The 18,288-nt window shown below is 61.1% G+C and overlaps 1 protein-coding gene across 4 annotated transcripts in view; it reads right to left on the bottom strand.

Moving 5' to 3' along the window:
- CAMSAP1 (calmodulin regulated spectrin associated protein 1) overlaps positions 1-13,302 on the bottom strand; it is a 49,432-nt gene extending 36,130 nt beyond the window's left edge. For 3 of the 4 annotated variants that reach the window (XM_036238937.1, XM_036238938.1, XM_036238939.1), the window contains exons 1-2: positions 13,186-13,302; positions 12,880-13,039 (exon numbers count right to left, since the gene is read on the bottom strand). In XM_036238937.1, the coding sequence (XP_036094830.1) occupies positions 12,880-13,039 (160 nt within the window). In that variant the 5' untranslated portion in view covers positions 13,186-13,302. The remainder of the gene's footprint in view (positions 1-12,879; positions 13,040-13,185) is intronic. The other variant, XM_036238940.1, reaches the window with a different exon arrangement.
- Positions 13,303-18,288: the final 4,986 nt, after the last annotated feature.

Here is an 18,288-nt window from a genome sequence, read left to right as displayed (position 1 = left end):
CCACAGCCCCTGTCCTCCCGCAGCCTTCCTCAGGTGACAACTTGCTCCTGTGAAGTCCACAACCACGGGGCTCTGCGCACACAGTTCTGGAATGTGCTTAGAAGGAGGCCGCTCCGTCAGCGTCAATGCCCGGGCGTTCCCCTCCCCCACAGACCAGGAGGGCAGTCCGTGGCCATCATTCGCTCGTTCAGCATCGAGCCAAAACAGCGAGATGACTTCACTGCTCTCAGGGGCGGGGCCTTTTAAGATGACTGAGGCCTGAGGTCTGAGACTTCAACCGACTCCAACTCACCGATTTTCATACAACGTGGAGGGTGTCACGGGTGGGGGTGGGGCGTGCTGGGGTGTGGATGAGCCATCCAACCCAGCACCGAGGGGGTAGGGAAGGCGGAGAAGCTCCCCACCCAGGGAAGGAAGCAGCAGGGCACACAAGGGAATTACCCTCGCAAGAGACTCCCAGGAGACGGGACAGCTCAGTGTCGCTTGGAACAACCAATTAGACGTGTCACTCACTGACTTGTTTAGCAGAGCCTCAACTAGGCACCTGCCAGGTGCTCGAACAAGAGGCACTGAGGCCGCCAGTGGAAAAGGCAGGCCGAGGTGCTCCAAGGGTGGGTCACAGGGACAGGACTAGCGCGGCGGGGTCAGGCATCAGAGAAGTTGGGGAACCACGAGACAGTACCTGCTGGGGCCCCGTGGCATGAGGGTGGAGGACTAGCATGGGAAGCCAGGAGAAGCCATGTCTCTGGCTGTGACAGAAGGAAAGGAAGGAAGGACGATGACATGGCAGGTAAGTGTGTGGCACTGGCCGTAAGTGGGGACATCCCCACCAGACGCCTTCCAGAAAGCAGGAGGCAGGGTGCCCGCCAGGCGGGAGGGCACCGAGGCAGGACTGCCCAAGGGAGGGCCCGCGACGGGCTGAAGCACAGCCCGGGGGCGGTGGGCTAAGGGGCGCTGGTTTGAGAGTGGTCAGAGGCTCGTGCCTGAGGGCCAGCGGTGTGCGGTGACCCCAGCCTGGCATTCTCCAAAACGCCCACTGCGGCTGGCTGGAGGCCTCGGGTGGGACTGCGGGGGGCCTGACGATGGCAGGAGGAGGGTCAGGGGTCTGGCGAGTCTGCAGTTAGATGGGGCTGAAGCCCAGGGCAGGAGGAGGGGGAAGAGGGGCCGGCTGGCTGGGTGAACGGAGGGTCAGGGTGCGAGGTCTCTGGGAGGCAGGGCAGCCCGGCCTTGACCGGCACCCTCCCACACGGCCTCTGGAAGCCTTGGCCCCAAGTGTAAGTTCCGGACACACGCTGCTGAGGGCCGAGTCAAGGGACGTGCATGACCCCGGCACGGAGAGCAGAGCCTGGGGACTACTCCAGCGAGGGTTATTGCCAGTGCCACTGTCATGACGGCAGAAGGGTGACGAGGAAGGCATTTCCCAGTGCCATCTGTCACGCTGAGGCCATGCACGGCACCCGGGGGGTGGGGGGGCCAAGGCGCTGTGGCATCACGTGGTGGGCAGGGACCCCTGGGCAGGTGCTGCCCCCACTGTGGCCACCCCAACCTGAGGTCCGAGACTTCACCTGGCTCCAACTCAGTGCAAAGGAAGAGGAGACCACACAGCCACCACAGTGGCACGGAGGACAGCGTGTCCCGATCGCCTGGGGGCTCCAGATCTGCCCCAGACTGACTATCAGGGTGTCCCGCAGGTACCCAGGCTTCAGCATCTGTACCACTGGTGGAGAGTCACCACTACAGAAGTGCCACAGGCGACTTCTTATCATGAAAATAACCACAAAATTACACCACGAGATAAAAATGATCCTCACGGGTCTTCTAATTCTGGGCCCCGACCCACACCCTAGCCCTGTGCTGGGGATGCCCGGCAGAAGACAGCCAGGCAGGGCCCACTGCCGTCCCTCCCCACACCAGACGAGCACCCATCACAAAACCGTGTCCCCACAGTGCGGGACGTGGCACCCATGGGCTCTCTCCTCTCCCGCCTGCTCAGGGGCAGGATGCTCACAGGCTCAGCTTCCAGCCAGAAACCCGGGAAGGGAGAGCCCCAAGGAACCCTGGGGCGGGCTGCCAGAGAAGGGGGCCTGGGTAAGGGGTCCTGGGTGACCTGGGTGGCCCAAGGGTGACAATGACTGGAACCGGCACAGCAACGACTTTGAGAACTAAACCAGGACCCGGGGTTCACACGGATGTCCCGCAGAGAGAGACCTGCAGACCCCACCTGCTGCGCTGCCCATGTGCTCGGAGGCCGTCAGCATTCTCCAGCTCTTCACAGGACCCAGAGCCCTGCACGTGGCAGTTGGAATGTCCGAGACACAATGCAAATGTAGGCCACAAAGGGAACAGAGGGACCTACGACAGGCTGACCCAGCCCCACAGGGACTCGCGTGGCGGCGACAGCTCACGGAGATGGTGGTGGTCTTTGGAACTGCGCTTGAAGAAGGAAGGGCACAGCAGCCCGCGGCCGGTGGGGGCCCGCCGCACCCCCGAGGGCAGACGCAGACAGGCGGTGGGCACACCCGGGGCGCCTGGGTGGGAAGCGGACATGTCGACCCTCAACACTCCCTTCTCCTGCATCACGAGGCCCCCAGTACGACTCGGGGACAGTCTCACCGAGGACAGACAGGCTTCCAGGGGCAGGACAGCTCAGCGGGGCCAGAGGCTAAGACGCTCGTCGCACCGGCGTCTCCCCGCGCACACGCGGACTCACTGGGAAGGCGCCCCCGCTGGGCCGTCCCCACCCACCAGTGCAGCACTCAGGAGCACAGCTGGGTGACCTGCTCCTGGCAGGGCGGGCACCCTGACTGAACAGACGCCAACGCAGCCGGCTGCGGGCCCTGTGGGACAACGTGGGGAGGGCTCTGCCATGACGGTGGACTCCCGTCCGCCCTCCCAGTCCACGTGGCTACCGCTGGGGCTGGCTGACAAGGTGGGGGTGGGTCCCCAGGCCGCGCTCAGGGGGAGACTGCGATCCAGCCTCACCCAGGAGGCCCCGTCCGCCCCGAGGCGGTGGGGAAGGGGGCAAGTCAACTCCCGCCACCTCCCAAGTCAGAAGGACACGGCGTGGGCTCCCGGGCCCGGCAAAGGGAGCGGGGGCCCTGGGCACCGCCCGTGCTCCTGGGCCCTAAGAGCGAGTGTGAAGCCGAGGCACAGCAGCCCTCGAAAGCACTACGGCGGGGGTCGGAGCACCCCAGTTCCCCAACCAGCGAGGGGACCACGGCCTGCTAGTGTCTAAAAGCAAATGTCACTTCTTCCTGGAGGAAGCAGCATCTTAGGCCTCTACGGATTCCCACGGTCCTTCAGATGCGTCACACGTTCGGTGCCGACGACAGGGTGCCGGGACCAGGACCGTGGACGCAGCAGACGCCCGAGGCGGGCTCACGGGCCTGGGCCGCCGCCGGGTGACTTCGTGCGTGCCGCCCTGGGCCCCCGGCCACGCCTCAGCCGTGGAAGGAAGACCAGCAGCAGCTGCCTGGGGATCAAAACGGACACGAGAGCAGGCCGCCTGGGGAGCAGAGGCAGAGCCTGAGCAGCCCACTTCCGGGGTGCCCGGCTGTTTCCGCTTCCTGTCCTGCCTTTGACGCGAGGACAGCCCGACGGCACCGCGGCCGACGTGGAGGCCGAAACGCTGAGGGAAACCCCGTCTTCCCGGCCGGGGGACCAGGACAAGGCCCTGCGAGCATGAGAGCGGGGAAGAGGGCAGGCCGCGGCGGTCACAGACTGCGGTGCCGCACAGCAGCCAACGCTCAGGCAGACCCACGCCACTGCCGGGAGGCGCGGGAGGGCCGCGGCCGTCCGAGGGCAGACGGTGCCTGTTGCTTTGCCTCCCTTCTGTCACCACACCGTCTGGCAGTGGGCCCGGCCGTGCAGGACTGCACGGAAACTGACTGACGCCCTCCCTGGCTTTCTAGCCAGAGGGTACAAAGGAGGGGCTCCTTCAGGCCACAAGTATGGGGGAATTCAAGGAAGGACAGAGCCGGAAAGGGAACTCCTAATTCCACATATGAACCTACCCAACCCTGGGCTCCCTCCTGGGCTGCGTGTGTGCAGGACGGACCCAAAGCGCTGATGTGACCTTGGACTACTGCCCACACGTGCCAAAACGGGCTGTGGTCTGAACCAACAGGGTTCACTGTGACCCAGCTGCAAAACAAGCCACCAAAAAACATCGGCACTGTCCAAGCGACTTCAGTAGGCCCCAGAAAACTGCTCACAATGTAAAACTCAAAACGTCCAGGACACAACCCATAATCACTCAACATATAAAGGGCCAGGAAAAGACAACTGACAGAGGCCAACCCTCAGGACCCAGATGTCAACCTCATCGAAGACCGCGAAGCATCCAGTAGAACCCGCCTCAACAAAGCAGCCGGCCCAGAAGCACTGCCTTCTGGCCTGAGACACCTCCCCACCAACGTGTTACACCAGGAGAGTCCAGCAGCAGGGTCTTGCCACCACGGGTGCCCAGCCCAGGACACACTCTCCTTTCCCCAGAGACATGGGGTGGCCTGCCACAACAAGCACTCGGCCTGGAAGCTCTCTGTCCTACAGGCAGAGGATCCCACTCTACCCAGAGACACCAGGCTGCCTGGCCCCAGGAGGCTCCTTCTGCCTCTGCAAGGCCAGCCGGCTGCCACTGCGTTTCTCCTTGGAGCCCTGGAGGCCAGAGGGAGGTGGCCCATGAACTGTCCACCACAGAGTCCACATCTCCTAAAACTACCCTTAAGGAATGAAGGACAAATAAAGAGACACAGGAAAAGAAATAAATTGTCCTAGCAAACCTTAAAAGAATGGCTAAAAGAATTCTCCAGAAGGAAAGAAAATGATAAAAGAAGAAATCCTAGAGCATCAGGAAGAAAGAATGGAAGGAAATAGGTAATACGGTAAATATAACAGCGTACTCTTCTGCTCATGTGTTTTCTAAATTACATGTGATGACAACTACAACAACTACAACACCTTCAGATACTCAAGACAATGGTATTTAAAAGTGGGGAAAGAAAAAGGGACCTAAATGGAAAAAAAGGTTTCCACCCCTTACTGGAAATGGTAAAACAATACCAGCTGTCGGGCTGGCGACACTTGCATTGTACATTGTAGCACCCAGAGCAACTACTGAGAGAACTTTACAATGAGACACACCCAAAATCGATAGAAATAAATCAAGATGGAACTGAAAAAATAATCAAGTAATACAGAAGTTAAAAAAAAAAAAACAGGAAAAAGAATAGTAAAATGTCAGACTTAAACTCTAACATAGCAACGACTACATTAAATGTAAACACTCTAAGCACAGCAAGTGAAAGACAGAGACTGGCAGAGTGGATGAAAATACACCACGCAACGCACTTCAAATTCAAAGACTTAGGTAGGCTGAAAGTAGAGGGATAGAAACGGCTGTACCAGGCAAATGGGTTTTTTTGTCTTTAAACAGTAGCTATATTAATGTCTGATAAAGTAGAAAGAAAATTCTAGAGACTAAGAGAAACATTACATATGGTAAAAAGCTCCATGCCCTAGGAAGACCTTACAATCCTCAAAGTGTATGTCCCAAACTACGAAGCCTCAGAAGAAAACGACAGGGCTGAGGAGAGCTACAGACAGGCCTACAAGTACAGTCCGGGACTTCAACACCCCCTTAGGAGCAACCGACAGCGATGCCACAAGAAGAGCTGAACACCACAAACGGCCAACAGACTCTTAACTGGCACGTGTACACACGCGCCCGGCGACGGCACACACAGTCCCCATGGGCCCCGGGACCTATCCCGGGCCGTAAAAATCACTTTCACAAGTTTAAAAGAACAGAAATTATACAGTTTATTTTCTTACCATGATGGAATCATGCTAAAAATAACAACAAAAAGACCAAACGGGAAAATCTTAACACTTGGAAATTATACTTTTAGATAATTCATGGGTCAATGAGGACATAGCAAAGAAAATGAACAAAAATAAACAACTGAATGAAAATGAAAATACGACATGCCAACATATGTGAACGGCAACCAAGGCAGGACTAAGTGGAAAGTTTACAGCAGGAAATGCTCACACCGGGAGAGGGGAAAGGTCTCAAACCAAGCACCGAAGCTCCTGCCTCAGAAAACCGGAAAACGCAGCGCGGGACGAGCCCACGCCGGCCGAGGCGGGAGGCGCGGCGGCCGTGACGGGCGACACACCGGAGCGGCATTTGCGCGGATGAGATATTCCAGGTGGAGGTGGCACGATGTCACTGTCCTGGCCGTGACACCGTGTCATGGTTCTGCGAGAAGCTGTCACTGGGGAAACCGGGAAGGTGCCCGGGCGTCTCTGCACAGTCTCTGAAAACTGCATGTTAACACACAATCATCTCAAAATAAAAGTTTAGTATTTTTCACAAATTTGGCCAAAGATCTGAAAAGACATTTCACAGAAAAAGACTCGAATGGCCAATAAAAGCATGTAAAAAGTGCTCGTCATCATTCGGCATCGGGAAACGCACACCAAAACCGCAGTGAGATACCGCGGCCCGCACACCTCAAGGGCTACAGTTAGAAAAGGCGAAGCCACACGCCGGCAAGGACACAGAGCGACTGGAACTCTCACACGTCAGTGGTGAACAAAAAGAACGACCATCGCTTCGGAAAACAACTGGGCGGCTAAACACACTCACATGGCCCAGCAGGCCCATGCCCAGGTATTTATCCAAGGCGCACGGAAACACAGTCCACACACAGACTGGAAGCGACTCGAGGACCCGCCACCGAGTGAATGAGCAAGTAAAATGTGGGAAGCCGACAGTGGCGGCTACGCGGCGCCACACGGGACCTCGAAACCATCGCACCGCGTGAGGAAGCCGGACGAAGGCTGCCTGCCGTGGGACCGCAGGCTCGTGCAGCGCTAGCGCCGCCATCCTGATCACCAGCGTCTGCAGCGCGTCACCGAGCTCTGAGCTGGAACCGACAGCAGGGGCCCGAAGGAACCCCAGCGGTGACGATGGACTTGACTGTGGTCCTGCTCGCAGGGCGCACGTGGTGGTTCTAACGCCATCACCCTACACGCTTAAGTGCGCGTCACACCGCACGTGGGGGGCGCCTCAGTCACAGGTCCGAGGGGAACTCCTCGCTGCAGCCCCAACAACGGCCCCGAGCTCCCCCGGAGACTTCCCGAGAGGGCCTGGGTGTAATGCGGCCCCCCTCCGTCCTCGGAGCCCCCGACAGCCCCAGCGTGCACACACACCACAACCGCAACCTGCCGACCGGCCGCTCCAAGCCCGCGGCGTCCTTGCCAACCCACGGCCACCTTCCAACTCGGCTGCAGCTGAACCCGCATTGCCCCAGTGAGAACACCAGCCCCGCCCCTGCCACGCAGGGCGCCACCCCGTCCCCACCCCCAGCCTGGTTTCTGCACCTTCTCTTACCGCCACCTGATTCTGCCTCACATAAGCCACAACTGGGCCTTGCTTTCTTGAATGGAACATTCCAGAAGCCCTCGGAGGAGCTTCTCTCCCTCCCTCCCCACCCTGCCATGGCGCCTGCTCCCCTCCCTGCACCAGGGCCCTCGGGCCTGCACCGTCGGTCTCTGTGTGCGCAGCCTCTCTGGGGCCACGTGAGCTCACAGCAGCGTGCCTGCGAGGGTCAAGTGACCGGACGACAGTGACTGCGGGACGTTCAAACGAACTCGGCATGAACAATACAACGGGCCAGGCAAGAGCACAGGAACGAAGTCAGAAATAGACATAAAATCTCAAAGACGACGTTTCTATAAGTGATGACAAAGCCACAAAAGTAGAAAAGCTCCATGAATAGAGTTATAAACAGTCCCGCTAGGGCGCCCCGGGCTCAAGGTGGCTGTCCCAGCGGGCTCCCCTCCCGCCCCCGCCCCCCCTCAGCCCAGTCTCAGGACCATGGCTTTATCCTGGTATCACTGGCGTAAGCCACCTGCCCACTCCCGCCACAGACAGGCTAGGCAAGGCCATGGCGCTTCCAGCCAAACGACGTCAGCTCTGCTGTGGACTCACGGTGCGTGTATCCCCAAAATTCATATCTTAAACCTGCCCTCCAAGGTGGTTTTAGGAGGTGGGGCCTTTGGGAGGTGATCAGGTCGTGAGTGGGGGGCCCCCATGAATGGCATTAGTGTCCCTTCCACACCGTGAGGACGCGGTGAGAAGATGGCCAGTCCTCCCCAGACCCCAAGGCCGCCGGCACCCGGATGGATCTTGGGCTTGCAGCCTCCGAACTGAGAACTAGAAGTCTGCTGCTCGTAAGCCCCCCAGTATAAGGTCACGGCAAGCAAGATGGACTGAGACAAGCCCCCGGACTTCCACTGACCACAGCCTGTCTTCACCCCAACCTGCTGGAAGGATCTTGCAGGCTCTCTCTCATCACACCACCCCCTGCACAAAAACCTTCCCAGGCACGTCGGGAAAGAAAGCCCCAGGCAGCCTGGAGCACCGAGAAGGACCCAGCGATCCGGCTCCGGCCGTCTTCCAAACTAATCACCTACTATTTCCGTCCACAAATCCTGTGACAGCAAGGCCAATCGACTCAGCGCCCACGAACGCTGCGGCGCAGGACCGGCCAGACGCCCCCCCCCCACACTTGGTGGGGGTGGGGGGCACCCAAACCTGACCCATTCTCCAAAGCCTACCACCCATAAAGCCCCCCCCAGGCACCCTTCCCGCAGTGACCATGGCCCCCTGGAGCCCAGGCACTGGGCCCCATTCGTCCACCTAGCAGCTCCACAGTCCACCTCAAGACAGCCAGCTCCTGTGCGACGTCACGCTGCCACTTCCTACCTTGCGTTATGTCATCTTCCTTCGTATATGTTGATGGTTGATGTGATTTTAAAGCAGCTAAGGAGATGGCGTCGTTTAACTGCCCCCCACTGTATTTCCTATACACTACGCACAGCATGCACACGACAGGCGTGCAATTATGAGTACGTGTCAACGTAACATTAGCTCCACCCTGGCCACCTCCAGATGCGATGAAAAATGACAGCAATCTAGTTTTCGGTGGTTCGGCCGGGAAGTGAAAAAGAACACTGGTACACGTGGCACCGGCAGCGTGGCCACGGAGACACGCACAGCCAGAGGCGCCCAGCGGCCGTCGGGACGTGAGCGCGACACAAAGACAGCGCGAGGGCTTCCGGACGGACAGCTGCACACCTTCGACACTCGGGAGCACAGCCGCGTCGAGTGACCACGCGTCAAGGATGAGGCCGGTCTGCACTTAAGGATGGCTCTGTGACCTTGGTTATTACTTAACGTGGGGCATCAGGACAGAAAAAAGGACACGTGCAAACTGATGTTTCCGTGGAAACACACATTCATCCATGTCTAGCACCGGATCAGAACCATAAAGCTCATCTTCCCACTCGCCTGTGCCAAGGTGCCCACAGCTCCTCCACACACCTGACAGGTAGGCGAGCGCGGACTCTGTCCTACAGACGTGGCATAGGCCGGGCGGTGGCAGCCCCTGACCTCCAGACACCCGGCGGGTCCCAGGGCACCAGAGCAGGAGGAAGATCACTCCACAAGCCCAGCCGGCGCCAGAACCTGGCGGTATCTGGCAGCACTGGGCACACGCACCCGGGCTGCTCTGCAACCCCCCGCCTCAGAAGCACCCAAATCCCGCGCTAAGAGCAAAAGACTATTAAAAAATACTGTCAAAACTCATAAACACTCTGAGCAGATCAGTGCATAAAAAAAGTAACAACGCGCACGTGAATGGGGCCCTCCTGGGGCGGTGGCTGTGCCCCCAGGTCCAGGGACAGGAGCGGCAGCTGGCCTCCATGTCCGGCTCTGGGGCCAGAGAGGGGTTCCAGGCCCGCCATTCATTTTAACCAAATGTTGCCACAACAAAACCAGGTGGTGACCTTCTGGCGTTGACAACAAAGGGACTTTCCTCCTAATGTCTATTGAGCAAGCAGGGAGTCTGCTCTTGCCTCTCCATGAGCTGTGACAGCAGCTGGAGGCTGGGAGCTGAGGCCGAGACGTCCACGCGGGGATTTCCTGCCCCCAGCACGGTTTCCAGACGGGCAGTAACTACCCACTCCAACGAGAGGGAGAGGACGAGAGTGACAACCCTCGCCAGCATGCGCTCAGCATGCCCCAGTGTGCTGCCGGCAGGATGAGGAGGTCGACCTCGGTGGCCCTGCAGGTCCTGCCTGCCCTGCTGGGCGCAGCTCCACTCTGTGACGAGTCGCAGTGAGTCTCAACTCGGTTTCCAGGGCTCCTCACCAGCACTGCGCTACACGGCAACGTGACTGCGAACAGTCCAGTGCCTTCTAGTATTTTCCCTGGGCTGTTAATTCAACATTGTCCTGAAGAGATGACAAGAGATATTACTGAAAACCCCAAAACCAAGACCTCGCTACCTTTAAGTTTCCTAAGGTCATGGACTAAAATAAAAACAGGAATGCAGGAGCCCCAGGCCAGAGCTCTACTGTGTAAAATAAACAGTACTTCAAGTCACCCCTTTAAACTTTTTTGCCAACTTATTACAACTTTCACCCCAAAAGATATCACAAAATGTTCCAGCTAAACAGGTTCTACTTCTCACAGACACTTTTAAGGAGTAACTTTCAACACGTCCGATACTTGATTTCTAAAAAAAATAATTAAAAACAATTAAAAGAGTCACCCCCAAAAAGGAGGAGCGGAATCTAAAATAATAGCACAAAACGGCACACAGCTCTCAGCTGTGCCCGAGATGAAGCAAGTGGGAGGAAATGGTCTGCATGACCGAACGCCCGCCGGGGCCTGGCCACCGCGCGCGCTCCGGCCTCCCCACTCACTCCTCACGATGGCAGACAGTGGCCCCTGGGACACTGAGTCTGGAAAGGCGAAAGGAAACAAGAAGGCAGCCTCAGAGCACCTGGCCCGGGGCAGCTGCAGGCTTCCCATTCCTCCAGGAGCAAGACTGTCACAGCTCCTCAGTGAGAACTGCATGGCAAAGGCAGCACCCAGGCCACCTGCACCCCGCACCTGCACCATGCAACCAGCTGACCCCGGGAGCCTGCAGACTCAGAGCCAGGTCCAGCTACTCACTAAAGACGAAGCTGCAAGGCTCGTGGAGGCGCCCGGAGGAAACAAGGAAGAGTTTCTTCTCTGTTTAGGGGAGACCTACCCTATCCCACCGAAGGCCCTGAGGGACCTGGCCCCACCCGGTCCTGGTGAATCTCCCACCGGAGCACGACCCCCATGCCAACGACACAGATGAATCGACGCGGCTGGGCGGAGGCGAGTGGTCCTTGCCATCTGAATGGGAATCTCCCACATTTGTGAATTCACAGAGACTCTCAACGAGGATAAACCTCCATCTGCTCCGCCTCCCGAGGCACAGAACAGAACACAGATGAGGCCCCACCTCCGAAAACGGAAGGCCTGACCAGCGCCCGCAGCCGAAGGGCAGTGACCGGCCGGCGCCCCGCAGCCAGTCTCCTGCCGCTCACGCTATTCTACAAATACCCGCCTTGCACGATGCCAGAGCGGGAAAGCCTATTTTAACATCGGCGTCTGAATTATGGATCTGATGAGTCAACAAGGATTAAGAGCGATCGCGTCCTGGAACCAGAACCAGACGAGCCCCACGCACGGGGAGAAGGACGCAGGTTTATTTCCGGCGAGCTGACAGACCTCGCTGGAAGCCGCAGCCGAATGCAACAGGCCAGGAGGCCGCTCCGGGCTAAGGCAGGTCGGGGAGCGCTGCCTAGCAGGATCCTGCCGCCGCCGGGAGCAGAGCCGCGGCCATTCCCGCGCACAAAGCCCTCGGCGCACAGGAGCGGAGCCTGCGGGCGCCCAAGGGAGGCCTGGGCCGGGGGCAGACAGGAGCCCACGCGGGACAGAGGGCGGCGCGAGCGCCACTGCCCCGCACGGACGTGGAAGGCAGCCGGTCGGTGCGAGGGGAGTGAAGCGGCCTCAGAGAAATGTCACTACGAAAGGGGCGAACACGTCCCACGACGGGGCACAGGCCCGTGGTGCGAACGTGGGGAGAATGACACAGAGGGCGACACGGGGCCGCGCCCCCCCCCCCGGGGCGTCAGGGTCGGGGGAGGGGGGTCCCTAAATCCTGTAGCCCCACTCGGGCCCTCACCGCAATGTCTTCCCTGCTCTCCTCATCAAGGCTCCCTTGTCCCCATCACACCCCGCGACACGCAGGAACGGAGCAAAGCTCGCAAAGCCACAGCGAGGCGGAAAAGCTGAAAATGGCAAAAGAAGCAAAAAACCCTCTGCACACGCCAGAAAACCAACCCGAAAGCGGGCGAGGCGTTTACGCCTGTGACCGGCACAGCGCGATGCTCCCGTGAGTGGGTCGCGCACAGGACACGCCGCTGCTGGGACCCGGCCCCGGGAAACGCCTGCTCAGCAAGTTCCCAACCGGCCAGACTCGCCAAAGGGCGCTCTCTCCAGCGCGCCCCGGTGATACAGGCAATTTTTTAAAACGCTTCAAGTTAAAAGAAAGAGGACACAGTAGCTGACATTTCTGCACGCGACACAAGGCGCCTGACACCAAGAAGGAACGCCTTCGGGCCAAGCGACCGGCCGGCTGGTCCGTAAGATCCCCAGACACGGGAACGAGAGTCCCAGAGCACTGGGCGGCCCAGGGCCCAGGAAACGCGGCCGGACCCCAGGTCACCTCGTTCTTCAAAGCAGGGTGCGGGTCACGCGCAACCCGCCGAAACGCGCCCTGGCGCCCGGCAGCCGCACGGCCGGGGCTCGGTCAGCACCAGGGCGGCTGGCCACCGGGCGCTGCCCCTCTGGACGCGCGCCCTGGCCGCACGAACCCGGGGGCAGCGGCGAGGCCGAGCGCGGCGCCCGGACCCCGCGCGCCGACACCGCACAAAGGCGGCCCGCGCCCGCGCCCCCGCCCGCACCTGCGGCCCCGCCCGGCCCACCTCGCCCGTAGGCCTTGGCGCAGATCCACTGCAGGTTGGCGGCGATCTTGGCGCGCGCCGGGTCGTAGCGGTCCAGGGGCACGACGTCCGCGGCGCCGTCGGGCGCGGCCTCCATCCTCCTCCAGCCGTCCCCGGCCGGGCGGCCGCCCGCGTCCACCATCTGCACACAGACAGGCGCTGCGGCGGGCGCCCGGCAACAAAGGCGCCGCGCCGGGCCGCGTGGGGCCGGGGCCGGACACACGGGCGCGGACCGCACCGCGCGGGGCCCGGAGGCCGCCCCGCCCCCGCCCGCCCCGCCCGCCTCACCTCAGAGCCGCCGCCGCCGCCGCCGCCGAGGGAGCTGCTGCTGCTGCATGCTGCGGGGCCAAGCCAGGTGGCCCGCGGGGCCGGGTCGCGGGTCGGGCCGCGGGCCGGGCGGGGGGCGCGTGCGCGGACCCGGGGGCGGCGGCGACGACGGCTGAGGAGGCGTCCAACCGGCGGGAGCGCGCGCACCGCCCAGGCCCGGCGCAGGCGCAGTGGGCGCCGCCCGAGGCCGCGTCCCCGGGCCGCGCTCGCCCCGCCCCTTTCCGCAGGCGCAGTGGGCACTGCCCGGGGCCCCGCCCCCGGGCCGCGCTCGCCCCGCCCCTTTCCGCAAGCGCATAGGGAGCTGCCCGAGGTCCCACCCCCTTTTGCGGGTGCCGGGCGCGGGGTCGCGCGGCGCGGGCGGAAAGGCCTCGGAGGGCCCCGCAGCAGCCCTTTGTCTGGGCTGTGCCTCCTCTTCCCCGGCACTAGGTCGTCGGACCAGAAGCCCCAGCCGCTTCCTGGCGAAGCCGAACCTCTCGCAGAGGCCCCTGTGCCCCTAGGGTAGCGCACGGGCCCAGTCTTAGCGCAGGCCGACAGCGACCCGTTCCCCCACCCCTGAGCCGCCCCGGGTTCCCCTTCCCGCAGCGCCCTTACACCACCTCCTACAGCGGTGCTGAGCCCGAGGACCCTACCCTGGGAGCAGCCCGGAGTATGTTCTCCCCAGTGCAGAGCTGGGAGCCAGGGGGTGCCTCCCCCCTTAACGGCTCTTAAGTACCAAGGTCCCCCCCAAAGTGGAGCAGGCAACAGCACTGGGAATACCCTCCCTCACCCCCGACGCAACGCTGAGAGCCCGGGGACCCCACCCCAGAGAAGTTTCCAGAATCCCTCTTCTCTCCACTTGCAGAGCTTAGAGCCTGGGGTATCCCAAGAGCCTGCAAGGAGCCTGCTGTCTGGAAGCACCCCAAAAGGGCACCAGCCACGGTCTCCTGGGCACCTAAGTCAGACTGCATTGTCCTCACCCCAAGTGCAGCCATGAGTACAGGCCTCAGACATATTCCTCTGGAAGAGGCTAGCTTCATCCTGATAAAGTCAGCAACAGAGAACCTGTATTCAGCTAGTAATTGTAACACCGTGAACCCTCGTGTGAACATGGTGCTTATCTGAGGACCTCACAGCCAAAGCACTACTGGCTTCTGGGCCATTCACCAGGGACCGGAAATCCAGGGCCTTGAGGAAAGTGGGAAGAATGTTTCTAATGAGTAAGGTGTCCTGGGAGTGAAGGCCAGGACAGCTCCCAACCTTCAGGCATTTTTAAGGTGCTACCAATCTCTGAGTCACTGAGCCAACCTAAGCTAGAGCTAGAAAGACAAGCCGGGTTTGACGGTGACGGTGACGTAAGTTCAGAGCACCCAGTCAGTCAACAGCTGCATTTGTGCGCAGACCTGGGCCTCTAGAAAGCATAACCTGTTCATTAAAAGAACGAAACCAACGTGGAACTCAGCCACAGCTTCAAGACCAGGACCCGTCTGGGCCGACCCTCGGCAGCTCCACACCTCGGGGAGAGCCCACCGGCCGGAGTCCAGGCCCGGCCCCGTGGCACAGGCTGTTCTGGCCCATGCTGTCCCCTACCTGGACACTCTTAACGTGCTCCTCCCTCCCCGACCAACTGCTGAGGTCCCTCTGGGTCACCGTCTGGCCACTTCGCTGCCTGGATCTTCTCTGAGCAGGCGCCACGGCTCTGGGCCGGGCGCAGTGGGGCACACAGCAGCCCCTTAGCAAACCAGCACTGCAGGACGGGCCCTGGACACAACAGGATAGCTGGACACGGGGCGGGCTGGGAGGCCTGGCCACCGGCCTCATGTTTACAATAGACCCTATGATCCTGCAGCTAACCTGTGCCCACTTCCGGTGAAAAATGTCACTCTGAATGTGTGCGGGGGGGCCGGCCATTCCCACCTCAGACCGGGCCACCCCAGACCTTGGCCTCCCGGGCCAGCCTGGGGGAGCGCAGCCTCCCAACCTTTTCTTCATCACCACTCCCTCGGGGAGAAAAATCCTAATTCCATGTTAAATTAATTAATTAGAATTTATTTCCCTGTAGGGAGCGAAGTCAAACAGGAAACGGGAGTGTCGCTGGGTGGGTCAGGCCGCGCGTGAGGGCCCTCCAAGCTCTGTGATGCTTCCGGTTTCTGTGGCCTCCCCTCCCACAGGGAGAAGCAATTTTCACCCCTTGGAGAACACAGGGCTTCGGGGCACCTGGGGTCTGTCAAGGTTTAGGCAGACACAGACCACCCGGAGGTGGGGTTGGCAGGATCTGGTCCCAGCGCATCCTTCATCCTGCTTTCCTGGTGGGAGCTCTGAGTGAGGGGATACGTCTCAACGCTCCCAGCTGCAAAGGAGACCTATGTGGGGACACTCCCCTCCCCTTCCTCTGAGGACAAAGCATTTGGGTGCAGCCGCCCGTGTGTCTGCCACCCACGTGTCCAAATCCGTGATGCACTGTCCCCTCGCAGCCCTGGGACCACCACAGACCCTGGGTGGTGTAAACCCAGCCGCGGGCTTCTGCACAACCCCGCCACCTTTCCCGCGTGCAGGGGACGCGCTAACGCGGCTGCCGGGCACTGCCCACCCCCGCGGGTGTCACTGGCCGGCGGAACCCGAAGGAGCGTGCGTCTTAAGGCTGCAGGCTTCGTTTTGTATCCTTTCAAAGGTGCAAATTACACACCGCTTGAGGATTTATGAGCGAGTCATTTTCCCGTCCTTAGTTGAGGCCTTAGACTCGACACGAGGCTTTGACCGCGGGCCCTTGCAGGAAGCAGAACACGTAACGGGAAGGGCCCCAGGAGTCGCCAGCGACCAGCCACCCCTCGTGTGCCGTTAATGGAAGGAACTGGAGGCTCCAAGTCCTCACATATTTGTCACAAGGGAGGCACCCTGAAGCGCCTCAAGCAGTGGCACTCACGGGGCACCTTCCGGGGCTGTGTGTGAGAAGAGAGCGCAGTCCCCCAGTTCCTGGCCCTTATTAGACAGCCGATGTCCTCTCTCGGTCCCAGGGCTGCAGTCCGAGGGCGGGTGTCGGGAGGCTCCTGAGGCCAAGGGAGGCCGCTCCAGCCTCCCCCAGCTTCTGGGTGTCGCCGAGCCGGCATTCCTTAGCTCGTGAAGCGTGCTCCGACCTCTGCCTCCATCTCCACGTGACCGCCCTGTGTCTGTGTCCCCTGCTGCCTCCCTACTGGTCACACGGGTTCAGGGCCCACCCTAATGGGCTCGTTTTAATTTACTCACCTCTTTAAAAGCCCTGTCTCCAAATGCAGTCACATCCTGTGGTCCTGGGAGTTAGAACTGGAGCGTCTTTTCTGAAGGACACGACTCGGGCCCCGACATTGTGTGAGGGATCTCAGTGCGGATGACATGGGACACAGGGGATCACTGTGCAGAGCTCCGAGGCCCAGGAACATGTCACTTGTCACTTGCACCCATCCCAGATCATGTCTCTGCCCCTCACCCTGATACTCAGGCTTCCGGGACCCAAGAGCGTCTGCCAGACGTGAGGGCTTGGAGCCACAAGACAGGACTGGTCCCCAACATGACGTCGCCCACCCACCCACCCAGGATTCAGCAGCGGTGCTGGAGGTGTGGCATGACCCGTGCTCAAGAGAAGGACCATGCCACCTCCTCCCACGGGACGCTGCTGGCTCCTCGGCCTCCAGGACCCCCCCGCGCTGGCCCGTCCACCATCACGCGGGCCTCCTGGTCCCTTGCATGCTGCGCTCTGCTCTCTCTTGTCCAGCCTCAGGCCCAGGACACCGGCGAGCCCAGCACCCCCCCGTGGTTCCCCAGAGCTCCCCTCCGAGACCACCACAGGCTCCCCGCGCCCTGCGGCCTGCACCTGTCCTGTCCTCACGCTGCAGACTGCCCATCCTGCACGTCCATGGCGTTGTGGGCAACTGGACGATGGAGCGAGGGGCCACTGCTGCTTGCCGCAGAGCCCCCGCGTGGCCCTGGGCTCCGACCCTCGTGACGGGACTGGAAGGGGCAGGTGGGACACCCCGGAGTGGACTCGGCCCGTTCATCAAGCCCCCGACGCTGGGGTCTCCCGGCCCTGTGGTCAGGGCCAGCACTTTCTGAAACACTCAAGCCTGGCCAGATAATCCCCAAGCACCTCACAGGCAGAACCGCTCACCGCGTCCCCTTCTTCGGGACCTTCTGCCTTTGGAGACAGACGCGCTTGGAAAGGGTGCCACAGAGGTGCCGGGGCCGTGCCCGTCGCCTGGGGGGGGCCGCTCCCTGCTTCTCCGGGGCCCACGGTCAACTTAAAATAGACCCTCGGTTCCCATGGCGACCGAGCATGCAGGGAGCGCCACCCTTGGGGCCTGGCCGATGGCCGCCAGGGCCCAAACCCCTCATCACCTGCTGCCACTTCGAAAGGATGGCAGATGGCAGCGTGGAGGTGGCAGGGAGCGGGTCCAGGTCTGAGCGCCAACTGGCAGCTCCCGACTTCCTGGTCCAGACAAGGAAGGAAAACCTGGGTGGCCTCGAGGAAGGCGTGGTGGGGCTTCTGGGACCCCTGTCGGAAGGAGGGGGCCGCCGCAGCCAGGACCCCCGCTCGGTCTGCAGGTACGTGCAGGAATGGGACCTCCTCACCGGAGCCAACGGCTCGGCGGCTCCGACAGTGTATGGTCTTCTGAGAAGCAGGCTGACCCACGTGCCACATGCTTGTCTTCTGGAAGGACCGCCTTAAACGTGTGACGGAAGGAAGGTGCAGCGCTGAGTCCGAGGCCCGCAGATGAGGGGGCTCCCAGTGGCACCGCGGAGGCCACAGCTGGCTCGCACCAGACCAGGCCCCACTCGCCGCTGCTCCACCCAGACCAGACTTTGCTTCTCCAGGCGCTGAGAAGGGCAGGGGCCCCTGCGCCTCGCCCCGGGCTCTGCTCTAAGTTGGGGTGCAGGGCTGCAGTCCCCAGGCCACCCCAGCCTTGCAGAAAACAGCATCACCCACAGTGCCACACACACACACACACACACACACACAAAGACACCAGCCGAAAGCTGGCCATTTTAAAAAGAAATCATGGGGACGAACAGTGGCGGGAGCGCAGAGCAAGTGCCAGCCCTGACGCCCGGCCTCGG

The sequence above is a fragment of the Rousettus aegyptiacus genome, unplaced genomic scaffold, assembly GCF_014176215.1.
Source record: "Rousettus aegyptiacus isolate mRouAeg1 unplaced genomic scaffold, mRouAeg1.p scaffold_m13_p_3, whole genome shotgun sequence".
Classification (NCBI taxonomy): domain Eukaryota; kingdom Metazoa; phylum Chordata; class Mammalia; order Chiroptera; family Pteropodidae; genus Rousettus; species Rousettus aegyptiacus.
The sequence above is the reverse complement of the archived record's forward strand: the minus strand, read 5'-3'. Positions and strand labels throughout refer to the sequence as shown.